At 41.9% G+C, this 19,703-nt stretch overlaps 1 protein-coding gene across 1 annotated transcript in view; it reads right to left on the bottom strand.

Moving 5' to 3' along the window:
• Positions 1–256: 256 nt before the first annotated feature.
• Positions 257–19,703, bottom strand: part of LOC146307053 (thyrotropin-releasing hormone-degrading ectoenzyme-like) — a 196,880-nt gene continuing 177,433 nt past the window's right edge. Inside the window, exons 14-20 of the mRNA XM_084711463.1 lie at positions 18,298–18,445; positions 17,985–18,088; positions 16,317–16,424; positions 7,581–7,748; positions 2,532–2,672; positions 2,361–2,442; positions 257–601 (exon numbers count right to left, since the gene is read on the bottom strand). Of these exons, the coding sequence (XP_084567589.1) occupies positions 449–601; positions 2,361–2,442; positions 2,532–2,672; positions 7,581–7,748; positions 16,317–16,424; positions 17,985–18,088; positions 18,298–18,445 (904 nt within the window). The 3' untranslated portion in view covers positions 257–448. The remainder of the gene's footprint in view (positions 602–2,360; positions 2,443–2,531; positions 2,673–7,580; positions 7,749–16,316; positions 16,425–17,984; positions 18,089–18,297; positions 18,446–19,703) is intronic.

Genomic DNA, 19,703 nt, shown 5'->3' with positions numbered 1-19,703 from the left:
GTGTATTCAGTTGGTTATTTTGTAGTTTCCAGAAAAGCTAATGAAAACATAGTTTCAGTTTTTTTCAACCAATATCTTCTGCTGTAGTATCCAATGTCAAGAATTTTCTGATAATAACTGTAATGTTTTGGGGCTAACTGCAAGCTATTAATTACTGAATCAGTTACTGTTAGCTAGTTAGAAGCTTCACTTTTTCACAGCGCAGAAACCAGTTTACCCACATTAGCCACACAAATACTCCATCTGAAATAAAAAGTCTGGAAATAAATTTCTTCAAAAGCAAAAACCAGTAGAGAAACCAGCTGAATAACCAGTCAAGTCGGTCTCTCTCTTCATTCGGTCATTTTTTTTTTTCATTCTCTATGACTGCATCTGTAAGCTAGCAGTGCATTAGCATTAGCTTAGCAGTCAGTTTGCAGTCGCTTCATTCTAGCTCGCTGGTGCAGCGTTAGCCGAGGGCGGGGCTCGGAGGTTTGCGCAGCCACTGGTAGAACTGCCGCCGGTGGAGGCGGTGCCAGCGCACGTTGCCCTCAACGATCTCCAGCGCCCGCGGCAACGCAGGCGCAGCCCCCACGCCACTGGCCTGGATGAACTCCTTTAACTAAGGAAAGAAAGTACAGAAACAAAGAGAAAGATGGGGAAACAATGGAGGGAAGAAGGTGTTGGGTAGACAAGGGAGGGTAGAGATGGTTGGAAAAGATATGAGAGAAGAAGAAAAGAAAAAGAGGTGACAGAAAAAGAATTAGGATATTAGAATTCCAAACACCGCTGTGACCCCAAGGTAGAAAAAAAGACAGAAATAAAGTAGTCCCCAAGTGGATAAAAAGTTTGACATCCCAGAAGACGACAATATGACTGTTGTCAGATCTGTTCATCCTGTCGCTTTCACAAGAATCCAATGGATGTGGAGTCATGGAGATCTTCACCTTTGACCATCAAAATCTAATCAGTTCATCCCTGAGTCCAAGTGGACATTTGTGCTAAATATGAAGACGTTCTGTCAAGGCATTCTTGAGATATTTATTGTGTTCACAGAAACGGGACAGACGTGGGGTGAAGGCAACATTTGCCACTGACATCTGATCACCAGAATCTTATCAGTATATCAGTCCAAGTGAACGTTTGTACCAAATTTGAACAAATTCCGTCAAGGCGTTCTCGAGGAACTGCACTCACGAGAATCAGACAGACACATCGAATCACTTCCTCCTTGAGTCCAAAGGCGAGTGTCCACGTGTTGACCATATATTATATCTTATTCCAGCCCAAAGTTAAAGACAGTCAGGCAGTCAGTAGGTCAAAGACTGAAGGTTCATTGATGTTTTAGTAAAAAGAAGAGTTTCTTTGAGTAGGCAGTTAAACGGAAACATTCCAGCAAGGAAATGTGAATTATTAAAGTTAAACTGTCCTTTAAAAGGTTTATAATTTAAGAGAAACTGGCTTTTAAGGGTCCATAATTAGAGGTAAAATTCCCAGCATGAAAGTGACGGTATCAAAGTGAAACTTTGTCTTAAAGGACGATAATTAAATGGAGTTTCCAGCATGAGAGGTGAGGTGTGAAAGAGAAACTTTTTTGTTGAAAGAGAAACTTTGAAGGAAGGGAATTAATTAGATTTTTTTTCCCAAAGTTAAGGACTGAAGAGGAAACTTGTTGTTCAGACTTTGACAGATTCACTGGAGCGAAATGGTGGAAATCCATCCCTTCAACTCACTTTATTACACTTCATATCGTTAACTCTTCTGCTGCTTCACTTTCCTGCCTCCTTCTCCCATATCCTGTACTTTCGGTTCCAGTTTCTTTCCACTTTCCAGACAGAAAACTTTTAAAGCCATATTATTCTTTTCATTCCAGGCAGTTTTTTTGTGTTCAAGGGGTCCCATTTTAATTCCTAATGATTCTGTTCAGATGCGGCACAGACACTCGAGCCCACGCCAAGGCTGTTGCCATACCAACAGAAGTGGTTGAGATCTCAAACAAAATGGTCTCATCACAAAACCGAAATGAAGAGACAGATTTCTGATTCAGAAACGCACTTGAACCCTTTATGTAGAAAATGTGAGGCTGTGAAACAAACTTCTGTTTTCATTTTATTTCTCGTTTTGTCCTTTCGGTAAAGCATCTCCACTACATCAACTACACCACTATAATGAATACACTTATTTTCTTTTGCTTTTTTCCCACAACTCTTCAGGCAGGAATGTGCATGTAAATTACTCATCTGTTTCTTGTCAGAGTTCAGGTGAAACAGGTGATTATTAATCTGTAAATCTGCCCTCAGTCACAGCAGAACCTCAATAATGTTTTAACACGTGTGTGTGTGTGTGTGTGTGTGTGTGTGTTTGTGTGTTTGTGTATTTACCTCATTGAGTTCTCTGTCCGTGTTCAGGAACTCTGTGACTCCACCGATGAGCTTTGAATTCATGAACAAGGCTTCACCATACCTGAGCGGAGACAGTGAGACAGAAGTTAGTTTCTTTACGGTTTCACATCGTCCACATGGACGGACTGACGGACCGTCTCTGTCCCTCACCGCGCGTTGAGGACGTCCCACTTTTCTCTGAAGTACTTCCAGGCGAGGTTTCTACCATGAGGGTTTCTGCCCACGTGGATGATGACATCGATCACGTCCTGCTCCGGGACCAGGTCAGAGGTCAGGGACAGATTCAGTAACCTGGGACGCACAGAGACACAAACAAGCTCGGTAACCATGGTGACAGTACGGATCTCAACAAACAACAAGAGACTAAATAGCAATTACCCATGAACTGAATGCTGCAGTGGGGAATTCCTATGTGTGCTACCAATTAGCATGCTAGAGATTCTCTTAAAAAATGTTAGCATGCTAAAGATGAGCGCGTAGATCACGTTTGTCAGGATCTGCAACACACTCCAAGCTTGTCTGAAACTCAGCTGCAAGAGTTGCAAAACTGAGACTAGTTTCACGTGTCATAGCATGCTAGAGGCTCTCCTGAACAAATATTAGCATGCCAGTATTTAGCATGCTAATATTTGCCAAAGATGGCTCTGTGGGTCATATTTGCAGGGTTTACTTAGGCTAGCATGTTAACAAACATTATGCTATTGCTCATATTTATGCAAAATGTTAGAATGCTAATGTTTTATGGCATGCTAAAACATTAGCCTGGAGGTTCTTGGCCTATCTTGAAATGTTTAAGCGTGCTAACAAACATCTAAAAATAAAAAATAAACTATTAAATTATATAAAATTAAACGTTAGTGCAACATTAACTTTGATCACACGGAAATGTAAGATTCTCCTGAACAAAAAAGCGTAAAGAAAAAATAAATTAGAGCAAAAAGACAAATATTTTCAAGCTGTCAGCCCGGTGAGATATTTTTCTTTTTCAACTCTTAATTGTCTTCTGAAAGCTGCAGTATTAAGATGCCAAACACACACACACACACACACACACACACACACACACACACACACACACACACTGCAGGCTGTAGATCTGTTTATGTAAAACAGGCAGAAAAGGTCAAGTTGTCTGATGGAAATTGGCATTTTGTAGTTTTTGTTTTGTTGTTAGGGAGCCCTGCTGGAGGGTGAATCCGTCAAACCACAAAATAACTCCTCTGAAATTGAGACACAATAAAGATGAGCCACAGTAATCTGATTACTCCCAGCTTGTGAGAGAGGCACAGAAAGGCGTTTGTTTGTAGGAGCCTGATGATTCGGATGGTAAACACGTTAAATCGAGTTTCTAAAGTGTTTCTGATGATGTGAGACTGAGCGAAACGAAGAGACAGAAAAAAGATGTTCATTCATCAAACATTGTGATCAGAGTTTACTTTCATCCTCTCTTACTTTCTGGTTCCAATTCTCTGTCTTTGTGTGTGTGTGTGTGTGTGTGTGTGTGTGTGTGTGTGTGTGTGAGTGTGAGTGTGTGTGTGTGTGTGTGTGTGTGTGTGTGTGAGTGTGAGTGTGTGTGTGTGTGTGTGTGTGTGTGTGTTAGTTGGTTGTTTGTAGCTGCTGTCTTTTCATTAAACCCCCCAAATCAATTTTCTCTCTCTTTTCCCACAATCCCTCTGCGCTGAAACCATTTCCTGTGTGACCAATCAGTGTGTTTCTGTGCTGCGGTTTTTGATTTTTTTTTTGTACGTGCCTTGGTGTGTGTGTGTGTGTGTGTGTGTGTGTGTGTGTGATAGCCACTATCTGAACATGCAGTACTACCTCTCTGATTGCAGAACAGTTTACTGTGGCTGGAAAATCAATACCTGACACACTCACACTCACACACGCACACTAAAACACACACACACACACACACACACACACACACACGAATCTATCTCACTGTACAGTTTGGAGTGTGTGAGATCCATTCTCGCTAGTTTTCTCAACAAGAGATAGCGGCAGTTAGCTCCTGATAAAATGCTCTGTACGCTGTTAATACACACATGTACACACACACATACACACACACACACACACACTCTTAGTCACACGGAGGGTCAGATTTATGCACATGTAAGGCCTCGGGCAAATTTTCAGTCCACCTTTCATTCCATTCGTAGGCGGTTTCTCTTTCCCTGCGCCACAAAAATCAACTTGCAGACTCAGAAAATCTATCATGTCAGGATTTAGTCACCTGAGGGTTTCAGTTTTGTCATTATCACCAGGTAATACAGCTGGGAGCTCCCTATATGTCAGCTTTTAAAGGGATAGTTTGTCCTCTGCAACATACTCGATTGTTAGCATGTTAAAGATGACCACGTGGGTCACATGTGACAGGATCTGCAACACACTCCAAGCTCATGTGAGACTCAGCTGCAACAGTTGGAAAACTTTGTGAGACTAGTTTCACGCAGCAGCCAGCATGCTAAATTATTAGGCACTGAGTCATTTACTTAAATTAGCAAAGTAAAAATGTCATTGTATTAACATATAAGAAATGTATTTTTACATAGCAGTTGTACTTTGACCCGACCACCACTTGAGGCTGCGACGGCCCACCTACAGGAAGTTCAGGGGAGTTTTCACTCAGACAAACTAACCAATTAAGGAAGTGGTAGACCAACAATTCCCAGGTTCTACACGGTAAAACGACTGATTTCGCCTATGAAGTTTGGTTGGTTTGGAGAGAGAGATATTTGACTTATATTCCCTTCAGAAAACTCTGTCTGATACCAAAATAAAGCTGTGAAAATATTCAAAATGTAGTGTACACTTTAACATATATTCACTTCTGTTAGGTGTCTAAAATACGTGTTGCTGCTGACCCCGTCCACAGCAGCACATTGCTTAGCTTCCTGCTACTTCCTTCTCTACCTCATTCAATCCCACTTAAAAAATCCAAACTATCCCTTTAAGGATGCTTCCACATCCAATATATGTGAGTCAAACTCTGCACTAAACAAATATGTGCACATAATAAGGCTCATGATATACAGCTGCACTCATCCATACTGTTGCATTTACGATATATATCCATGTAAAATGAACTGAGTCGCTAATATTGACAAACCTGCGAAGAATTATCACCAAACTCTGCAGTTTCCCCTCAGCTCTGTGAAGTGTTTTAGTGTTTCAATGTATTGTTTTAATTTTACAACCTGCAACTTTACTGTTTTGGTTCAGTCTCACAGCTCTCATTAATCTCCAGCAGGAGCAGCACCAGCAGCAGCAGGCAGCTGTTTCCAGCAAACAAGCTCTGATAAACCCTCTGCACACTACCTGCCCAGCACCAAGCAGCAGACAGACACAGCTACAGACAAAAGGGTGAAGAAAATTGAGCATATAGCCGCTAAACACAGAGATATTTCTGTCAGGAGATGGTGGAGACCAAAAACAGAGCAAAAAGACAGTAAATATCGGACTATTGGACTAATATTTCCCAAGGAAACTTCCAAAGTTGTGACTGCAGCTTGTTCCAGTTGCCAAAGAGATAAATTATAGCTGCATTCTTCTGGAGCGTTGTTGTGTGTCCTCATAAATTAATGCGCAGCCTGTCTGTAAGATGCAATTAACATAAATGGTGGGGGGAGATTATGGGGATGTAAAGTTAAGGTCAGCAGCAAACTCTGAACAAACCACAACAATAATGGAGGAACTTTCTGAAGAGGAACTAATGCCAAATTCAGACTGACAGCTTGATAATGACCTGACTTGACAGACGTGGGGCATCAGAGAAAACAATTATGGCTCTGAGTCACAATTTCTCTCTTGTCATGCAGCAAACATGACATTGCTTTGCAGTTAGTGGTGTAGGTAAGGTACACATTTTTGGGAATCTAGAGGAGGAATTTCTGCATTTTCTCTGGAAAAAGGAAAATAACTGCTGTTGTAATTTACACACAAACAGGACCAGCATGAAGTTGTTTTGTAAACTATCAGTTGACACATAATTTACTTTTAGTTGGCCACTTGGGAGCAGCACAACATCGACATATCACCTTTTAAACTGTTACAAGATGAGATAATCATTTATTTTATATTATATATACATACAGTTAATCCATCATCTCTAATATGAAACTATATCTACACTGTGAAATCATCCTGAGCAATAATTTACTTATCCTGTGAAACCACACCGTTAATTTCGCTACTTGTATCCTGTGCAACAAGTCTCTGAGCTCCATCTTACACCCGGCGCAAAGCCGATGCACCAGTGATGCAGGTGGCGCCGCTATCTTAAACCGGTGCAGCTGTCCTTTTTGCCACATCTGCAAGGTGGCAACTGAACTGACTTCCTGATAAATCCACCGTCATGCTGCCAACGCTTTCGCTCCAGGTGCACCAGCTTCTTAAAGGTGATGAGAGTCGACTTTCTGATTCGTTTGTTGCATGTTCGGCTTAAACTCACCCATGAATTAATCAAGACGCTTGTGCACAGCTGATAGATGTATCCCGCTGAGTGCTGCTGGCACAAGGGGCGGGACAGGGCAGAATACTCCTGCACCCTGTCTGTTCAATTATCCACTTTTTTAGACGGTAAGATTGATCTGTACTGAAGCTGTGGCCCCAGTGTGGGATCAATACAATTGATCTAGTCTTATTAATCCCACAATGGGGAAATTTGCAAACTCAGTTCACGGTTGCTAATTTACACAACCAGCAGTTATGGAGCAACAGGAGAAATTTATGTTGAGTCGTGTTTGTGTCACCATCTGTCATGTCTCTTGGTCAAGTAATGGCAAGACGTTAGGATTCAGTGATCAGCTAATGTGACCCTGAAAACTTAAAAGTATCTAAAAAAAATATCTGGAAGTTTAATTCCAGCATGAGAGTTTTGTTATCTATGCTTATACTTTGGTAAAAAGTTGCATCACAAACATTAGAAAACATAAACATTGTGAAAAATACTACTTTTTTCTTGCAACTTAAGAGAAACCTTCAACAAACCAAGAGGGAGAACTTACAAACATTGACCTCTGACTCAATGTTCAGATCAATAATGCTGATTATTGGAGTTTTCAAAGCAAGCAGTTTTAAAGTGAAGCTGCCTCATACATCAACATCAAAAGGCAGATTTTGTTTTGTTTCAAGGTTAATCCATCCATCATCCCGTTCTCAGACCTGACAAACAGAAACCGCCGTGTCGTTTGTTACCTGTTCAGGAGGAAGATGTTGTCCGAGCAGGTCAGGGCCTCCAGCAGGATCTTCTTCTCTGACACGGCGTTGGACGAGTGAAACTTCATCCAGATGAACTCCCACACGTCCTCGTCCATCAAACTGACCCCGGTGCAGTAAACTATGTCTCTGATGTTGGGAGGAATCCTACAAAAGACACAAAATCCAGCCCTCAGACGGACCCAGTCTGACGCAAGACATGTCCAAATACAGCGAAAGTTAAGTCTGCAACACTTTATTTGAAGGGGTGTGCATAAGACTGTCATAATCATGTCATTACACCTGTCAGGAAGAAAAACAAATCTTAATGAATGTTGTCATTGTTATTTTTGTTTGACATATCTTTGTCATGACATTGAATAAGACAAAATGACATAAAAAATGACACGACACTCATAGACATTCATAATGATCCTTCATGTTCATGCCAGATGTCATGACATGGTTGTGACAGTGTAATGACAGTCTTATGCACATCCTTTCAAACAAAGTAAGGTGTGAGTGACATTTTATGGATGGGTATTTGATTTGACTTGCAGCAGCAGTAAAAGCAACAGAGACAGGAAGTGGACCAGGAAAGGTAATAAAAGTGAAAACCCTGATAAGACACGTCGGCAGGATTAACCGGGACTCTCTCTCTGGATGCTAAGCGAGAAATTCTCATTCCATTAGGGAGCTCCATTAAAACATCCCTTCACTTCTCCTGCGAACTCGAGTCATAAAATGCAGAGACGAAGACACACTTACAGACACTTTCCCACCAACTGGGACTCCAGGAAGTCTCACGAACCCTAATGGACACGTGTACTTCTGAATACATTGTGTTTGAACACCTCTGGAGTTTATTACAGCAGTACGAATGATGAACATCGACTGTCTGATGATAGACGTGAATCTGTGTGTTCAGGCATCAAACAAATCTCCCATATCATGTTCAAATGAATGTTCATGTCATCACTGATGCATCATTATTGGTTCTCAGACACCGAAAATGTTTACTACCTGCCTCATGTTTCACTCAGTTGAATTTAATAAATCACCAGATAAAACAAGCGCCACATTTATTCACTCAATACGGAGCTAAAATTAATACAGAATTATTTTAAATGTTTGCCAGATGAGTTAGTTTCTGTTTTATGAGTCATGAGAAATCATAGATAATCTTTTAGGAGGAGGAAATGTTCACCGTGAAATCAGCTCTTCTGAATTTAACAATATATTAATGGGGGAAGGCAGCGCGCCATGAATCCACACAGAACTTTGAGCAAACTTTACATTTAGTCCTAAAAATGAATTGACTGCATGTTATTGAGTCAATCAGCTCCTAGTAATGATCTGTACCTCAGCAGACTCTGTGTTTTCAGGTGCCTTTTCAAACTGGTTGTTTTCTGCGCACATCTTTAATCTACAAGCTCTACTCCGACTTCATTTCAGTTTCTTTTCTTTTCTTTTCTTTTCAAGCTGGCTAACAGGTTTGATCGCCCGAACGCAGCCATTATAGTTTTCTGTCAATATTTTTTTTTTCATTTTCAGTGTTGTTCAGTCAATTTTATAATTTTTAATGCAAAGTTAATATTGTTTGAAATGTCTTTGTCATGACAACTTGACATTAACCAAGAACTTTTAACTGTTTCCACAATTTAGACATAAAATAAAAGGAAGTTAATTAATCAAAGTTTTCAGTTAGCTGTGAGTTTGCAGAACCTTCGATGTCGTCAAAAGATGAGAAATCGTACATCTAGAGTCAGCGCGTGGTTTGTCCCTGGTGGGCTGCTGTAGAAACATGGCGGTCACCTCCTGTCTGCTGGGGAAGGAGGTGGAGCTTGTGTTGGAGGGCGGAGCGATAAGAAGATCTACAGCACATCAAGGTGGATCACGTCATGATGCGAAACGGCGTGCAACAGGCTTCGACATCCATTTCCTCGTGTTTGATTGGCGTGCTGCAGGTGTAACCCAATCAGCAGCAACGTGCACGTAAACATACGGTGGCTGTATCAAAAAGGCGCTGCGACGCCGCGCTCTTGGTACACGACAGGATGTTCAGTGTTTAAATATACGTTTTGTCAGGGTACAAAACATACTCATAGAACTGGAGTTACTATCGGTAACCACTATTTCTGTTGTTTTTATACAGCACACACACACACACACACACACACACACACACACACACACACACACACACACACACACACACACACACACACACACACAGTGCCCCAGCTGGTTACTGGCCTGAATCATCAGTAAGGCAAAAAGGTGAATATTTCCTTCACACTATAATGTGTGTGTGTGTGTGTGTGTGTGTGTGTTTGTTTGTGTGTAATGTGTGTGTGTGTGTGTGTTTGTTTGTGTGTAATGTGTGTGTGTGTGTACTTGACCTAAATTGTCAGTAAACCAAAACTAAAAACTTTCATCACAATACAGTGAGCTCAGCTGGCAGCAAAAAATTATATACTGAACGCCGTGTGTGTGTGTGTGTGTGTGTGTGTGTGTGTGTGTGTGTGTGTGTGTGTGTGTGTGTAATATGTGTGTGTGTGCACAGAGTGAGTGATGCAGGGACAATTACATCATTCACCGACCTGGGAAATCATTTTAGAGATGCTCCACTTAAGAGCAAGCTTCTACACACACACACACACACACACACACACACACACACACACACACACACACTGGCTAACTTCCACATTACTGCTGACTGTGGCGTTAAAGTCCTTCTCAGACAACATCTGCCAAACACTGTGTGCTCAAGTGTGTGTATTTAAGAATGCGAGTGTGTTAAAGCAGATAACATGATGTTTGAGTTCTACCAGTTTATTTATCTGTAAAACATTAAGTAGAACCGACTGTACTGCTGCTGTTCTTATTTTATCACCTTTCCTGCCTGTTTCTGATACTTTCTCAGATATAAGGGTTCTAAAATGGTTCTACCTGAAGGGCTGGGGTCCTACCTCGAACTATTTGCTTCTGAAGACCCCATTTTATAAAGAAAGTGTTCATCAAGAGTGTTCTGTAAGACTAAAGGTTCCATTAAGAACCCCTTTCATCCAAAGAACCCTTTTTGGAACAAAGAGTTCTTCATGGATTGTTGAAGGTGTAAAAAGATCATCACCCTCAAATATTCAAATGTTTCTAAAAGTATTTTTAAATGTAAAAGTATCTGGAACTTGAATCTTGATAAATTCATTTTATTTGTGTTCTTGTGTCATCTGCAGAATATAATTTAGTTGTGTGTAGAACCCTCAGAACGCAAGAGGGTTATAGCTGACCTTTTATAACAAAGGAAACTCTGTTGATGACATCCTTGATTACAATGGTTCCCTAGACAGCGCCAAGGTTCCCGGGATTTTTAACAGAGTTGGTTCAAGAACTTGAGTTACTTTGTTGGAAACGAGCCCCTACGGAGACAAGCTGAAGAACCCTGTCTGGTTCTAGTCAGCACCTTTATTTGTAAGTGTGTAGAAATAACAGTAATAATGTTGAGTTTTTCTCTGCAGAATATAAAATGGAGGAACAGAGTCTGTGGAAACCTCCAGATGGCTCTGATCCCATTAACTAACACACCGAGTGTGTGTGTGTGTGTGTGTGTGTGTGTGTGTGTGTGTGTGTTTTAACAGTCTGTAGAGGATGTTTTATGTCCTAAAGCTCTATCTTTCTCCTGAAATATCTCTCCCTCCCACTCAATTCCTCCTCTGCATCAAACTCTCTTTCTGACAGTAAACATGTCTCTACACCATCTGCTCCGTCGGTCTGTCCGCTCGTCTGCCTGTCTGTGCGTCTGTCCCCGACTCCGCAGCCTAAATGTCAGCCCAAATTTTTGAAAATCGCTCCGCCGCAGTGAGGATAAAACATTCGAGGTACCTGACGGAACAACGTGAGCTCGTTCAGGTGGTCGGGTAATTAAAGCGTGACTAAAAGTGACGCGCCGAAAGAAAATCAAGCACCTGTACGTTCAGTCCATACCGACTCCAACCTCTGTTACGTCTCAGGAGCAGCTGTCCTGTCAGCAGCACAGCTCCTGCAGCACTGAAAGCAGCTGCCCAGACTTAGTTTACAAGACCAACCAGCATAATAAAGTTAATGGACAGAAATGTTTTTTAAGTAGGCTCCATGAAGAGCTCCTTATGCTCATAGTCAAACTGTGGGCCTTAATTGATCGTTATAAATATATTATACCATATTTAAAGGGTACCTTCAATATTCTTCAACCCGTTTTTGTGTCTAACTGACCAATGTGGATAACAATTTTTGAAACCGGTCCAGTGTTAAGCAAGAACGCTGCAGTTACCAAACCCAGACCTGGGACCAGAGTTGAGCTGGACCCAAATTAAATTGGGCCAGGTTATAAAAGTCACAAAAAAACTCCAAGGCACTGTCTTTTTAAATAATTCAACTGTCTTTGTTGTCATGGCGTGGTCATGTTGGACCTTGAAACAAACTCTGACATATTTCGGCATCAAGCTTTCATTGGAGAGTCAAACAGATCCCACCGAAAGGCCATTTTATACTGGTTTTCCACCAACAGGAGGCTTCTACATGGACACAGCACTGAAGCCAGATTGTTGGTTTTGAAAAGTTACAGAAATGCTGTGACACAGACCCCCATAATCTGACACTGGAGGGGGGGGGCAAAGCTATTCAACCATCTGACAAGCAGTTCTGATAGAACATACTCTCCCCTTAATCGGCTCTGGGTGGGATCCTGTTCTGTTGCGACAGATCTTGGGTCCATTTTTCAATTTTCTAATACTCAACTGGAGTGACTCTCTGCTCTGGCCACATGGTGCACCATCGTAATCGCAGGAAAAAATCAAGTTATTTGAGGTGAAGTCCCCCTGCACCAAAGAATTCTCCAAGTCGACTCTGAGCAGACAGACGTCTGATATTTTTTCGTTTTAATAAATACTTCATCACTGATGTTTTTTGAGAAATACATTATTCACAGCTGCCACCAAACATCAGATTTATAAGCAGTCAGAGAAATAAAAGAAGTGTTGGTCCTGGTCGTAGTTCAGATGTAAAGTCCTCGTGGGTCCTGACAGCTCTGACAGCTGGACACTGGACAGCAGCAGCAGGACGGTCTACCAGTGTCCTGTTCATGAGAAGTTTAGCTGACTTCAGCACCAAAGCTGACAGCGAATCACGCTGCTCTACTTCTATTACAGTTAGTTTTATACAAACCCCAATTCCTAAAAAGTTAGGACTGCAAAAAGTTTGGACAGGAGTGTGTTTACCACCGTGATACGTCACCTTTTCGGATCGTCCCGAGAAATAAAATGCACTTTTCCTTACTAAGTCACTCTGATGCATACACCACGTTCTCACACGCTGGCAAGGACATAAGGAATAATAAAACCAGTTTACTGGGTCATAGCAGAAAATTATTACTGCAGAATGACAGACAAGTTGTCTGTCACGCCACCTCTTGTTGCCCTGGTTACAGAGACTTGGCCTGTGGATGGTCTCATTGGCTCTATATTTCCTTTACAAGGGGGAACAGGCCTTGCCATCCCAGAAACTCCCTACTTGATTTGTGTCCTTTGGCCACGGGGCCGCTGGCAAAGTGTCCCTTTTTTTCATACTGAAGGTGGCAACCCAACTCTCAGCAATCCAGAGCTGAGTCATGGCTAACCGTGCTAATGCCAGTTAGCAGGAAGGAAAGGAAATTTTTAAGGAAACTCCATAAACAACCTCAGTACTGTACCCACTGTCTGTCTCAGAGGCTCTGTTAGTCTTTGTGACTGGCTGGGTTTACTGGAAAGCTGCTGAGCCCTTTAGCTAACGGCTACAGTTAGCTATCTTTACAACAAGTAAGCTAAAGCCATCGTCAGCTTTGCTGAAGTCACACAATAACACAGACTGATGTAGGCAGTGGTAAACCGGGAACTCCATGTTCTGTGAGGTAAAGTGACTCACCAATGGCGTCTGGTTTGCTTTGAAGAGAGCGAATATTTGACTCATTTAACAGTTTTTCCCATCAGAAAAGTCTGTCTGACGGCAAGGTAAAGGTACACTTTAACCGATATTGATTTTTTCAGGTGGATCTGGAAACTGGAGGAACATTTACTATAGATACAACCCTGACTATGAATAAATCCCTCATGCAGCCACACTTCAAGTCATCCAAACAATCCTTTTAACAGTTCGGACAATGCCACCCCCAGAGCTGTGCTATGACCATCATTAGTTTAAAACTGTGCTTAATATGTTGCATATTTGTAAATAAAAGTGTGCTTAATCAAAGCAGCAGCTTTACCCAGGTAGTGTTCCAGCATAGAAATACCGAATACAATACACAGAGGGTGGAAGGAACAGGGGGTTAATGGGGGCTCAGTGGTTCATTGTTGCCCCAGGACCTCCTACCAGGTTAATCCATCAACGGCTGCAGCCACACCAAGATAAATTTAAAAACTGAGCTTTTTTTTTTTTTTTTTTTTTTTCTTGATCCATTTAGAGGGCTCATTTACAACGAATCCCCAGTGGGACATGATTAATATTCCAGGGGGGATACGGGCGCTAAAATATCAGCTGTGTTCTCCGGTAATTACTCTCATTGTTCTGGACGGGATTTTAGCCAGAGTCACATTACAGCAGGTGGTTTCTAACAGGAGACGCAGGTGTGACGCAGGTCTGGCTGTTTGACTCGTTAGTATCAAAGGATCGTCTCTTTCGGTTCTCCGGGACTGTAACTGTAGCTCCGTCCACATCGCTGCAGAAGCACAGAGCTAATGTACTGAGAATTACATGAGGGCTAAATAAAGTTCAGTTTCACGTGTTCTCCGTTTTCTTTCTCTTTTTCAGGTGATCATGAAGTCGGGTCAGATGAGCTCCCCCCCGATGAGACTTCAATTATTGTAGCATTCTGATTAAAAAGCGGATCTGTAATTAATACTCTGGCACAGGGAGGAAATCCACATACATGTGCTCTCCAGATGGGATTAAAATCACTGAATAGAGCATGAAATATTAAAAAATCACCCCTGGAGAGATTAATCCTGCATGAATGTGGACTTACAACTGAAAGTGGAGCATTTCCAAATTGCTTCTCAAATTTTAAAAGGGCCGCAGTTGTGCTGTAGCGAGGACGGATGAACGGAGCTTTTCCAAAACGCTGCCATATGGTTGTCATGAGAACGGCTCAGGGGGAGAAAAAAAAAAGGATTAAAGGTAGTGACTCCAGAAATATTTAGTTCTGGACCTTGAACTTTGAGAAAGTAACACGTGTCTGACATCAGCGAGGACGTGGCCTTCTCAGAGCTCCTTCTCCAGGATTCCATTCATAAAATCTGCTGGATGGAGTCTGAAACAGTGTTTAATTTAGTGTTTTTTAATTTAAGCGCGCCTCTTATCATCAGCTCCCTGCTGTCCTCTACAGAACACCAGCATCTGTTTCTATTTAATTTGCTGTTTGAAATCTAATTTTGCAGATCTCGTTAAGGACCCAGAGGGAGAGAATGAGCCAGCAGCACATGACAGGAAAAAAAAAAGTTAGAGGCAGAGAGGAAGACAGAGAGGGAAAAAAAAGTAAAGTAAAACAAATGGATTATGGATGTTGTGTGTCACTCGGTGTCAGACATGGTTTTACGCAACTTCAAATTTTGAGATACTTAAATTATATTTGGCAGAAGTTTTTGTTCAAAGCAACTTTGGGGCTTTTCAGACCTGACAGTCTGGACCAAGGTGCACATTTCTGTTACGCTGGAAACACATGATCCGATTAGTTTGGGTTTCACATCATAATTACTCAAGTGCACTAAAGAGCTATTTATTAAGAGTTGCACATGGCGCTTTCCTCTGCCATGCTAGCTTTGTCAGCGTCCAGCTGATCCTGACCGGACTGGAGATCGCAGCCGGACGGGAACTGAACGCAGCCTCCGAGAACAACTGTGGCCGGTGTGACAGGGAGTACAGTACCAAAGGTGGTTTTCTTGGCACCCCAAAGCTGAGTCAGCTAATTAGGAGGCTAGCTCCACAGCTAACTGAGCTAACTAGCTAACAGCAACAACAGACAGTGGTTAGAAAACTTCAGCACCAAGTAAACTAGATAACTACTGTCTGTCAAGTTCATCTCAAACAATGTCAATTTTTTTTAAAAGATGACATGATTGACTGAATGACACTTAATGACAACAGTTACAAACATTCATAAAGACTGCCATGTTCATGGCAGGAGACATGGCATGGTTATGACAGTGTAATGACAGTCTTATGCACACCCCTTCAAATAAAGTGTTAACAAACACCAACATGGTTATACAATAAATCCAGTTTCAGTGCCTAAAAATTCTCAGTATTTGCCTCAACAGTTCTTCTTAAGCTGCAATAGAAAAAAGTTTTAAACACTTTTTGAAGGTATATGATGCTTCAACCGAGTAAAATATTCAAACCTAAAGGTGCGTTCAGACATAAGTGATGCAAATTCTTGTCTGTGGGAGTGTTTCTGTCTGTGTCTGTGCTCGGCTCAGACTCTGACTGAACTCAGACGTGCAACACAGAAAGAGTCCGTGTTTTTGACAACTGCAACATCCAATCAGACATCAATATTTTAGTTTTCCTTTGCATTACTTTATATCCCAGAGGTCGCTGTAGTTCTGGCAGCGGTCCAAAGGTTAAATGAAACCAATCAGTTGTACAGGATGTGTGTGTGTGTGTGTGTGTGTGTGTGTGTGTGTGTGTGTGTGTGTGTGTGTGTGTGTGTGTGTCTATTCGTACCTGTTCTTGTTGCTGGAGATCCAGTCAGAGATGTAGGTGATGGCCTGACGGTGGCACTGTTTGTTCCCGAAGCTACACGCTAACATGATGAGCTCCCTCTGTAACTCCCTGTGGAGAAACAAAGAGGACGAACACATTTCATACATTCTTTTCAGACTCTCAAAGGAACATTCTGACATTTTCCATTTTCTGAAAAACACAGCAAAGACAATCCAACTAAGCAACCGAGCGCATCTTCGACACTTTGTGTTCTTACTGTGTTGTTTCATGCAGGTATATAAATGTGGCCAACCTGCCAAAAAACAAAATCGTTTCCAAGGTTGGAACTGAAATAAAAATGGAATTTGGGCTTGAGAACCGAATCCAGTCCTGCAGGGACGAGACATTTTTGTAGTCCAACCTGGAAGTTGGAATCGTTTTGGTTCCCTCTACAAAAAGCCAATGGTATTTTTCCAGGGATGTTGGATTAGTGCAAAAAATAAACTTTGTGGTGAACAACAGTTTATCATAATTACATGTTTTTTTCATGAAAGATATTCCACTTTTATGATTTTTGAAGGTTAATGAGATATAAAGCTAATCTGCTCTATAATGAAAAAAGATGTTTTATTTGGAGAAAATGGGAGTTCAAACATTACAGTAACTGCAAAAAGCCACAGAGAAACCACAACAAACCAGCATAACTTCAGTTATTGTGTTCTAACATGTAAAATATCTGCAAGAAAATGAAGAAATATGTCAAGTATGTGCATTAAACTGCAATATATAACAACAGTATAGAAAAACATGAAAATAAGACCACAGAGTCACAACTGTCAGACTCACCTCAGACTCCCAGCTGTGAAGATGCATCAGAATTAATCAGTCAGTGTCGTATTTTATCAGAAAAGGTCTGATGGTATTTAATATTTTTTTTTTCTGTTGCAGCATTATCAGACTGAGGATTTTGTCATATTTGTCATTATTCAGATAAAATGGAAGTTTCTGCCTTTTGCTTTGGTATGACCCAGTACTTTTTGTTAAACTCTATAAAGGCAGATTCCAAATAAGGTCAAAGGTTAAATCAGAGGTCAGGATTAACCTGACATTAACTGATAAAACTGCCACATATCCAATCATCTGCCTGCAACTATTTTGGATCAACAAAAGAAAACTTTAGTCATTTTTCTCAATTCCGCCTTCTGGGAAGTTCCCGCCCTTTTCCCTTGTAGGACCATAATGTTACCGTAACGGCTGCATGACTTCAGCGTCACCATCATTAAGTGACATCCTCAGCTGCAGATAGAGGAACAAAAACAGGTACCGTCCCTGGAAACGAAGACATCTGGTCACTCTAGTTTCCAGGTTTGAGCAGGTTTTTTACTTTTTTGCCCTTGAGCTAAGCTAGGCAGTGATGTGACTGACTGAGAACGTACTTATTAATCATTAAACCATCCAATTTATATTCCGCTTCACCCCGAACCTTTTGTATTTTACGCCACTGCACATACATGAACCAAATTAGCAGGTGAGCTTGGAGACGCTCACGCAGTCAGTGACCCACGACCTACCACTTGTCATTTGTGATTCAAATGGGATCCTCCATGTTGTTAGTGTGACAGGATTAATAAGAGTGTGTGACAGTGTGTGTGTGTGTGTGTGTGTGTGTGTGTGTGGTGTGTTGCATACTCAGTCTGGTAGGACGCCTGCAGCACGTTGCCCTCGTTGCCGGGGCCGTTTGTTGGCCAACCCATCTGATGGTACCGTGATGCAACCTGCTTCAGCACATAATCCTGATAACACACACACACACACACACACACACACACACACACACACACACACACACACACACACACACAGCATTAAGTATTAATTAACAGACACCCAGCTGTCAGCGCTGAAGGGACAGTTTATTCTGCTAACACGAAGCTGTTGCTGACTGACTGATTGATTGACTGAAGGACTGATGGAGATAGTAATTGATTGATTGGGTGTTTACACTGAACAGGCTGTATTCGTCTGTGCGGTCCAGCAGTTTGTCCAGCTGGTAGAGCGCCCGGCTGGCGGCGTGCCACGGCAGGAAGGACGTCTCCTCCGGCAGATAGCCAATCAGCTGCAAGGGAACACCTTGCGGGAGGTACCCGGCCCTGAGACAGAGACAGAGAGCAGAAGGAAGGACAGTCAAGTTTTGATCCCAACAGATTCAAACCCAGATTCATACGACCGCTCTGCAACAAACACTGTTCACAATGACACAAACTTTAATAATGACACAAGCTGGATTTTCCACAGTGACACCACGATACCTTTAGCTTAATTGTTTCAACCATAGCTGCCAAAAACAAGGAAAAACCCAACAAAAAACATTTCAGTCAATTCAAAACCTTTAAAGTGAATCACTTCAAAGTAAACTGTAAGTTTCAGCTGATCCCAATTATACGTTTGACCCTTTCGAAGTTCTGCCTGTCAGTGTGAAAGCTTCCTTAGCCTACAGCTAACAGCTTCCTTAGCCTACAGCTAACAGCTCCCTTAGCCTACAGCTAACAGCTTCCTTAGCCTACAGCTAACAGCTACTTTAGTCTGAGGCTAAGTGCAGTGTGAAAAGTGCCAACTTCAAATTGAGGTTTTCATTTCAACACAGACGAACCAAACAAACAGAATATTTAAGTACAGAAAACAGGAAAAGAGAAAGTTGGCCGAGGTTCAACGCGTACCAAGCCTGCTCTACTGTTATTGGAGCACAGAGCAAAAAGGGGCGGGACTTAGGAAGAGTAAATTTCCCAGGTCAACTCTCAAGGTTTGTTGAACTTGGTCCCTGGATTGGCACATCCCAGCTGCCATACTTCAGCTCTGTATTTTCAGTGTTACCAAATTACATTATGTTTTATTTTCTTTCCTTTTCTTGACCGTTTTTCTCTTCCTGGACACTGAGCTTTTTTATGAGGACACACAGGAGGTGAAATCTTGTATGTTAATTAAATTTGAAGCCTGATCCTGATGTACATTTGCTCTTTAACCCTCAGATGTTACCCTCAGTCCACACAGTGTGTGTGTGTGTGTGTGTGTGTGTGTGTGTGTGTGTGTGTGTGTGTGTGTGTGTGTGTGTGTGAATAAACTACATTATGAACACATTAAGAAATAACTTGGCCTCTAAATGCCATCGGGGCTCTTTAGCTGCCCGGGTTACAGCCACCGCCTCATGAATATTAATGAGCTTCTTTTGTGCATTCATTAACATTCATGATGTTTTGGTGGCGGCGGCGGCGGTGGCAGTAGTGGGTGGTGGGGGGTTCACCTGCTTCCTGCATCGACCTTCAGCCCCACCCACAGCTCATGAATATTAATGAGGCACAGAGTCGAGGACAGAAAGTGAACTTCGAGAGGTGATGTTAGTTTTATTGGTTT

Source organism: Lutjanus erythropterus, chromosome 22 (assembly GCF_056507025.1).
Source record: "Lutjanus erythropterus isolate fLutEry1 chromosome 22, fLutEry1.hap2, whole genome shotgun sequence".
NCBI classification, from domain to species: Eukaryota; Metazoa; Chordata; class Actinopteri; order Lutjaniformes; family Lutjanidae; genus Lutjanus; species Lutjanus erythropterus.
The sequence above is the reverse complement of the archived record's forward strand: the minus strand, read 5'-3'. Positions and strand labels throughout refer to the sequence as shown.